A 9263-nucleotide genomic window follows, 5' to 3' on the forward strand; every position below is an offset into this window, starting at 1 on the left:
CACATTTTCAAACTGAAATCCTTTAGTATTTTATTCCTATTTACATATCATATCTTCCAGAAATAAAATACTTTAATACAGCGATGAGTAATATGGTATATGTATACCTCTTAAATTGTTCCTTCACCAGTTACATTAATCTTAATTTTTTTGTACATGAGTTTGTTGTAAGCTATAACGGCTACACAAATAAAAGGTTATTTTTCATTTCATTTGTTTTTTAAACCATAAACAAGCAAGAAAGACAGTTACAAGTTAATGTTCATAGGTAGCTCAAATAACACTGGATAAACTATATACAATACAAACCATCCATACAAATGAAGACTAAGATATAGAATTCATTCCAATAACATAATTACAGTAACCATTTTCTCAGGCGCCAATCATATCACCCTCAGCCAGAGGGAAAGTAAGGAGTGTCACTGTGGTAATTGTAATCTGGACACACTTTCTGCACTAGTTTATAATCTGTACTGTAAAATGAAATATAAATACATATGACTTTAAAGGGTTTGGAGCAGAGCCATGACACATGGCTTTGAGTCTGCTCCTGGTAACAAGTTTTTGATGGATCATAGTTGCAAAGCGTAGTCTTCTTCGCCTTGTCCACTTTCTCGTACTCAATGCGGCAGTTAAATGTCTTTGAATCTTTGGCATCAATCACCGTCTGTTGAGCCAAGTCAAATTCCACAATTTTTGTAGGGGGCACCAGGCTGACAGAAACGTTCCCCTGGCCAGTAGAATTGTGACGGAAGTAGACACTAAAGGTACCATTTCCATGGTCCACTATTTTGCCTGTGATGAGTAGGTTTAGCTTGACGGTTTTGATGTTGGAATGAAAATCTCCCCAGCCGAACATTTTCTTAAACTTTCCCGTTTTGACTATAGGTCGTCTCTTAGGTCGAGGACGGGGTTCCTTCTGATCGGAGGCATTTCGTAACCAATCCCATATATCCTGGTCAGAGTAAGGTACTGGAGTTTCATAGTGCAGGTCCACAGCAGTAGCATTCTCTTTGCCAGATAATGTCTGTGAAAGCAGGCGGCTGATAGACAGATCTTTGCTGCTTTCTGTCCATATGTGCTTTTGCGTATTCTTAGGGCTGTCAGGTTTTAGAAGTTCTGATTTTTGAGGATTATTTCCATGAACACAGGTAATCTATAATAATGAAAAAAGAGGTAACAATGAGTTTTTGCTCAACAAATGTAAGGAATTTCAGTGAACATTTGCCCATTTGCTCTGCCGATATAATTTTACTCAATATTAATTATAAAAATACTTGCATTTATATAGGACCTAATCACAACTTTCAGAAATATTTCCAGGTGTTTCAAATATAATACATTATTTTGAAGTACAGTGACTACTATGCAGACAAATACAGTCTTCTTCCAGCAAGATCCCTCAAAGCAATCAGGGTGGCACAGTGGCGCAGTGGTTAGCACCGCAGCCTCACAGCTCCAGCGACCCGGGTTCAAGTCTGGGTACTGCCTGTGTGGAGTTTGCAAGTTCTCCCTGTGTCTGTGTGGGTTTCCTCTGGGTGCTCTGGTTTCCTCCCACATGCCAAAGACTTGCAGGGTGATAGGTTAATTGGCCATTATAAATTGCCCCTAGTATAGGTAGGTGGTAGGGAAATATAGGAACAGGTGGGGATGTGGTAGGAATATGGAATTAGGGTAGGATTAGTATAAGCGGGTGGTTGATGGTCGGCACAGATTCGGTGGGCCGAAGGGCCTGTTTCAGTGCTGTATCTCTAAACTAAACTAATAAGGTGGAGGAGCTGTGTTGGTTGAGAGAGGAATAATAGCTCGGAAATGGGGAGAATTCCTTGTTCTTTGAGTAGTGGCTGAGGATCTTTAACATACACTTGAATTGCTGGAACAGGCATATGAGTCTTAACACCTTAACCAAAGGATAGCAGTTCAAACATGCAGCACTCCTGAGATTTTGTTTTTTGTGTGCTTTTGGGCACCGTGCTCACTGCATGAAACTGATCATATGGGTGCAGCAAAGGCCCCAAATTCATCCCTCTCATTAATTAAAATAAAATAGGTGGTCTGCTAGTTCTGTTCATTGACAACTCAGATAATCAGGGGCGTCTATATTGCCCCAATGCTGAGACCTTTGAAAATCAGCATTTACCTCTTAAAGGGTTTGGCTGCAGGCAACAATCACTGAAGATTGTGTACAATGACAACCAAAACAGAAGCTGCAAGGACCTCCTCCACACACACACACCCACCCCCACAAGGTTTCCTGATGCTGCTTTGGATGTTTTGATGGAGGAAGTCAGCATGAGGAGGGAACAAACCAACAGGCATCAGCAAGATTTCAAGGCAAGCTGTCCAGCATGAGTGGTCAGAGGTGACAGGGCATCAAACCCAGGCTATGACTGTGATGCAGGAAGAAGTTCAATGACCTCACAAGGCTAGCTAAGATAAGCTTCCTAATTCATTGCTCTCTGCTTATCTCTGCACTACCCATATCTCCAGCATTCTCAAACCTTGCCTCTCCCGATTACCACCACTCTCCTCCAATCACTGCAGCATACTTCACTCCAGCTCCTTCCGCTCCTACTGCAGCACTCTGCTTCTATTACTGTCTTCACTTCCTCACATCTCTACCATTTCTCACACACCTGCAACACTATTCGACCTTGACATATACAGCCTCAAAACACATCACTACTCCAACATTAGCACACTTCCTTCTTTCCTGTTGGATAAAGTTGCACACAAGAACATGGAGCAGGTAGCTCCAGGAGGAGGGTCACACTTCATCCATGTACTGTCACCACTGGACGAGCAGGTGATGGATGTCATGGACAGGGTTGCATGAGGAGAGTGGCATCTGGTGAGGCTGGAAGACAAGTCATGTAAGGTTTTAAACCACCTTTCCCCTTTCCCTTCTCACTTAAATCTCACATGATGCATGACAAATTTCTGCTGCTTTCAGAAGCCACTCGTCTGTTTCTGTTTACCCACACTACTAAATGCTAATGCTTGTTCCTTTCCTCCATTCCAGGTCCAAAAGCTCTACACAGCCCTCAGAGAGCAGGAGAAGATAAAGAGGGCAGCCAAAATTTTCTTGTTTTATATTTAAGCAAACATAATTGAAGACCATTGGACTGTTCATGTGCCAGTCTGTCAAATGGACAGTTGATATTTCAACTATGTATTAAATGTTTGCAAATAAGGTAGAAAGTCAATGCAATAATAAAATATCAATTATATAAAGATTGATGCACTATGGATCTCTGACACTAGATGGCAAAAGAACATTTTATAAATATTGTACATAAATTACTTACAGAGCATGTTACAGCCATTCTAATGCATAATATATTTACTGTATTAGTTTTTGTCCACTTTTGATTTGTCGAATTCCATATTGGACTTCTGAAAATGGGACATGGAAATCTAAATGAAAATCAGTTGCAGATTTGAAGATCTAACAACTTCATCAGCAAGAACAACCTCCTGAGAGTGCAAAGAGACACGCTTTCAAAGCTGGAAGAAGTTGGAAAGAAGAAATAGCTGCTGTAGAGTCAGTCTTCGAAAACTCCAGGAAGAGGAAGCAGCTGCCATAGAGACACAGTCTTACAAAACCAGTGAGGTGGTAGGGAAGGACGATGAAGCTACCAATGCAGCAGAAGAAAGGAATTACCTGACCATTTAAAACAATATTATCTTCTAAGGTGTGCAGCACGTAAATAGGTGCTATTAAAGGAGAACAATCTGGTGAGAAGAAGAACTATTATAAAATTGAAGCACTCTCTCCATAACATTTTTATATTTAATTTCAGTCTATGATCATCCAATCTCTGATTCTCTGATCTTCTTCTAAGTGCCTTGTTAACAGTTGAATGTGAAATCATATCCAGTTCCTTTCTAGGATATTGGATAGAAGAAACTGAGGGATTCTGCTACAATAACTCAATTGCCCTCAAATTACGTCATGATATACAACCATACTAACATTTGTTTGAAATTCTCTCCACTATTTTGTTGAGACATTAACAACATAAAACAGGTTAAGGTGTCCAGTAAAATAGGGTTAGAAATTCAGGGTGTGCATTAGTATCCCAACATATAACTTCAGGCCATAGTATTTCATAATATTAGCAGCTAAACTGTGTAGCCAAAAACCAGAGCTGGATGTGTTTTTGTTTGCATAATTAACATGTAACATATATGTCTTAAGATGAATGTCATCCTTTTATGATTATCGCAAATTCAACCTGACATTAGGAAGTCTGAATTGTAATATCATATAGACTTTAACTTGCTTTGATATAATAGAATAATGAAAGCAGTTTGAAAAGTGGATTTTACACACTGCAAAATCCAACTGTTTTAGTGCATTGCTACAAAACATGTCCCTTTCTCAGTTAACTGTAGTTCATTCACTCATTTAGAACAACAGAGAGAGATAGCTACATACATGACATCTTCTAGAACTGCAAAATGTTAGCCAAATGATTTTAGCAAGTGGAAGATCACGAGGAAGTACTTTTAATGTAGAGATAAGTGCTTCCTTGTGGCAGTATAATATTCTTCATCATTATTCCAGTGTTTGTAAAAAAAAAAGTTACACCAGTGTGTTTTGCTGAATGATAATTTTATTTGATCCGCTGACTGGAGATCTGAATTTGTATTTTTTTAAAGACATTTTAAAAAGACAAGCTGCCAGCAAAGTCATCCTTTCAGCTTAAAATTATCACCTAGTTTGCTACACTGTATCCTAAATTGCAAAGGACTGTGAAGAGTGGGATGAAATGTCTGCTCAGTCCCCAGCAAGAACCAAGACCCAGGACGTTTAAAGGAACTACCTGTTCTCTCAGAAGGCAGAGAAATACTGCTAACTGCTGTGTTTGAATGACTGAGTAACTGTCATGTGACAAGCCTGTGGTTTTAAGCTGATGTTTTCCTCTGCAGCAGAGGAGAAGCTTTGGACTCTGACATGAGCAGACTCTAAGTGGGGGTCTCTCTCTCCATTCCAGTTTGAAAGCTTTTAAATCTTGCTTGTTGACTGACCACCTTTGCATAGTCTGACTACAGTCAGAAATCCCATTGGAGGAAATCATCTGCATCTCTGTTTCCATGAGACCCACCGAACCAGTCATCTACCTCTTCCAACTAAAAGCCTCAGGACTACCAAATTCAGCTAGAAGCCAGCCGAATCAACACAGACTGTATACCTCTTTTTTCTATGGACTCTAAGTCAACAATCTACCTTTCCCCGCTCTGTAACCTATTTGTGTGTGTGTAAACCTCTAGTGTGCATGTAAGAGTGAAAGTTGGTGAGTTGTTTATTATTTTATTAGTTTGGTTTAGGTACAATAAAGTTAACCTCTTTCTTTGTTAACTCCAGAGAGCCTGTCCAATTGGTTCTTGTTATGATCATTGCAGGTAAGTAATCAAACACCGACTCAATTGGCCAGTACATCCACTTTAGGAAAGAAGTAAACCTGTTGTGATCTAACAGGGAGAGGAAAAAAAGAGAAGCCCTTTGACCCCTCGTCACTTGACCATAACAAAAACAAGAAGGCAAACAAAAAAAGTAAACAAATTTTAAATTAACACAAATACGAAAAGAATGCTGTAATTGAGGCTACTTATAAAATAGGTAATAGAAACAATCTCAAGAAATCAAAATGATACAAGTGGAGTTGATCAGCAACAAAAGCAGCACCTCAAGGAGAAAATAAACCGTTTGCAAACTACTAAAATTCCGTGTCTTTATAGTATTTTTTTAGTACCTCTTCCAGTGTACTGTACTATATCTAATATTGTAACTTTAGCTACTCATGTTTAAATCTTGTGCATAAATTAGAATAAAGTGCAATTACTGATTGAATTTGTAAATCTAGGTTACTTCCAGCAAAACAAATGTGTCCAGATCAGTTCAGCTATAACCTACACTTAGATGATTGTCTAACATCTTAGTGTTTGTGTTTCAAAATTTGTTCTTCTAATAAAAACTGCTTTGTCATTATAATATTTAATTTTCTAGGACTACCTACTCCTAGTACCTCATGGAACATTTCTTTCCCTGACTGAAATAAATCACGATCTGTATAAGTATCATTATGGAGAAGGGAGACTAAATGACGCAAGGACTATTTTTTAAACCAAAATCATTTTCTAAAAATGTTGGCTGCATTTGCTGATCATTGCACCTACATTGGCCAACAGACTTTCTGCTGGCATTTACACTGTGACTTGTGGTTCCTAGAGAGTCAAAGCAGTGAAGCACCTCTGCAGAGAATCTGGGAGCTGAGTGAACAGGGTAAGCAACTGTGCATCTCCTTAAGCAGTCACATTGAAGAATCTTTACAAAGCCACATAGTCTGAACCAGGATATGTAAGTTAGAATATTTAATTCAATGTACAATCATGTACAGAAAGTGAAATTAAGAGAGGGTAAGAAAAATGGGATTAAGAGAGACAGATAAAAGAGACAGAAAAAAGTTTTTTTTTAAATCTCCAACAATAATTAAAATCTGAAGGAATGAGACACCAATCATTTAGAAGGAAATTTTCAGAACCACAGGGGTTGTCTGATTTATCACGCTGTTAAAAATTCACTTACACTTGAATGGATGAGTTCTATATTTTTCTGGCAAGATTAGTGGTATTTAGTGGGTAAGTACTGTATTTCACCCCGTTCCATGTATTTGATTGCCAAATCTCTCAGCAGGATAAGTTAGATCAAAGCTTCTGGAGAAGTAGGGCAACTCAGACAGAAACCTCCTGATTTCCACATCTAGAAGTGTGGCTGCAGAAGTTGCTATCTGATTTATCCCTTAATAGCAATGAGTGCTTATAGCCTCACCATTGTTTCTACACAAAATCTGGGCCATTATATTGAGCAGCTCAAAATCACATCATTGACAAGAAAGTGTTATTACATGATTGAACTGCAATACAATAAAAGATGCCTAAATATGCAATAGTATGCTCACAAGACCTGCTGTAACATCTGAAACAAAAACAAGAAATGCTGGAATCACTCAGCAGGTCTGGCAGCATCTGTGGAAAGGGAAGCAGAGTTAACGTTTCGGGTCAGTGACCCTTTCCAGCATCCGCAGTATTTTGCTTTTACTGCTGTAACATCTATTGTTTATGACTTTTTAATTAATCAAACATCTAAGGTATCTGAAACAACATGAAACATTAACGGGCTGGATTTTACCAATCCCGCGACATCGGGCTCCATGGCGAGGGGCCTAAAGATGGGTCTGGAAGAGGCCCGCCATGGACCTCAATGCGGGGAGGGCCTGGCCCGTTCCTCATGGCGGTGGTGAGGCTCCGTGGCAGCCTCCCCCCCACCCCCCCATCACTGGGCCATGGGACCTCAATTTAAATATTTAAATTAATAAAATGATTACATTTAAATTCACTTACCTTGGATCTTATGGACCCGCCACAATATTCAGAGCGGCGGCCGCCACTCCCATGCCTGCAATTCCCTGTCTTGTATCCCTAAGTATAATGATAGGTTTGCCTGCCTCACTTGAGGGATATGGAGTTACTTTTCCTTTTAACAAGAATTCCTTATAACTTTCAGGTATCTTATTCTCAACCTCTACACTCACTTTAGTTTTTGTGTTGGTTTTACTGCTGCCGTCAATGCTACAGCCTGCTCTGCTGTACTCTCAGTCAGAGCCCCTTTCTGTGCATTAGCTTTGTGTATCCCAACAAGTCACATGGGTTTACCTTGCAACTTCCTGCATTCTGAATGAAGATGTTCCACCTTGTGGCAATGATAACACTTAGGCTTGTGGACTTCACATCTACCCTCAGCACTTTTCTTTCCATCCTGAGGAGGGGATCCCGGGGCGTTCCCAGCTGTTCCTTCTTGTCCCTCGGTACTTGCCTTCCTTTCACTCTCCCACTTGCAATCCTTCTCAGGTTTGTGGGGGTGACGGACAAAAGGTTTTGGCTTATTCACAAGCTCAAAATCATCAGCGATCTCCGCTGCTTGACTGGCTTTTGAAACTTTCTCATTCTCTACATGAGTTCTCACTACGAGAGGCATTAAATTTTTAAACTCTTCCAAGAGAAACAATTCTCTAAAATTCTCAGACATGGTTTCCATCTTTAATGCCCATATCCAATGATCAAAATTAATTTGCTTTACCCTCTCAAATTCTACATAAGTCTGCCGAGCCAATCTCTGTACATTCTGAAACTTCTGTCGGTAAGCTTTGGGGACTAACTCATACGCAGCGAGAATAGCATTTTTTACCATCTCATAATCTGCAGAAGCCTCTTCAGAAAGCATGGCATAAACTTCATGAGCTCTGCCCATCAACCTGCTTTGCATAAGCACTGTCCACCTTTCCTTTGGCCATTTCAATTGTTTGGCTATTTTTTTCAAAAGATATGAAAAATGCCTCTATGTCCCTTTCCTCAAACTTTGGGAGAGCTGGTATAAACTTAAACAGCTTTTTGCTGGGTCTTGGGCTGGGTTCAGATTCTTCCTGACCAGATTTTCCCTGGAGTCAAGACTACCCCTTTGTCTCAGTTCCATCTCTTTTAATTTGAATTCCCTTGCTTCTCTCTCACTTTCCCTTTGAAATTCAAGCCTAAGTCTTTCCAATGCTATTGCTGTTTCTTTTTCTTTTTCCTTGTCAAGTCTTCTTAATTCTTTTCCAGCCTCAAGTGTTTTCATTTCTAATGGATTTTAGCCAATTCAACTATATCACTCTTTGACTTACTATCTTCTTGTTCTTCTTCTTCTTCTTCTTCTTCTACTTTCAAATATTGGGCAATTTCATCAATTATCTCTGCTTTTTTAGCCCCTGATTTGAATTCTAACCCCAATTGTGCTGCCAACTCTCATAGTTTAATCTTGGTTAAAGTTATCAAGTTGCTGAGGGGCACATTCTTCTTTCCCAGAAAAACTGCTGCAACTGCTAATGCCATTCCGATGGTACAGCCTTTACCCTCATACAAGAAACCTGGTTCTTTTATTTTTTTTCTTTCAAATCATTACTCCCCTCACAATTAACATAATTAGCATTGGAAACTATCCCGACATGAGCCCCCACTTAATATGTTACAACTAAGGTGGGAGTATGGCACTGTTAATTCAGTCCCACTACTCCACAGGTCATAGCATATTAGTAAAGTTTTCCACCTACCGGAAAATAGCCAAATTAAACACTCTATTTGTCCCCCAAAATAAAGCAGACCAATCCAAGTTTCTTTAAACAATAACAAAATTAACTATTTATTAATAAACTAAGTCTTAG

At 39.4% G+C, this 9263-nt stretch overlaps 1 protein-coding gene across 1 annotated transcript; it reads right to left on the reverse strand.

The window, feature by feature from the left end:
- Positions 1 to 397: 397 nt before the first annotated feature.
- Positions 398 to 8257, reverse strand: LOC137380718 (neurexophilin-1-like). Its single transcript, XM_068052992.1, has 3 exons — positions 7723 to 8257; positions 3668 to 3720; positions 398 to 1159 (listed from the first exon to the last, which is right to left on the reverse strand). Exons 1-3 carry the CDS (start codon positions 8255 to 8257, stop codon positions 398 to 400), a joined length of 1350 nt encoding a protein of 449 aa, XP_067909093.1.
- Positions 8258 to 9263: the final 1006 nt, after the last annotated feature.

This window comes from Heterodontus francisci, chromosome 2 (genome assembly GCF_036365525.1).
Source record: "Heterodontus francisci isolate sHetFra1 chromosome 2, sHetFra1.hap1, whole genome shotgun sequence".
Classification (NCBI taxonomy): domain Eukaryota; kingdom Metazoa; phylum Chordata; class Chondrichthyes; order Heterodontiformes; family Heterodontidae; genus Heterodontus; species Heterodontus francisci.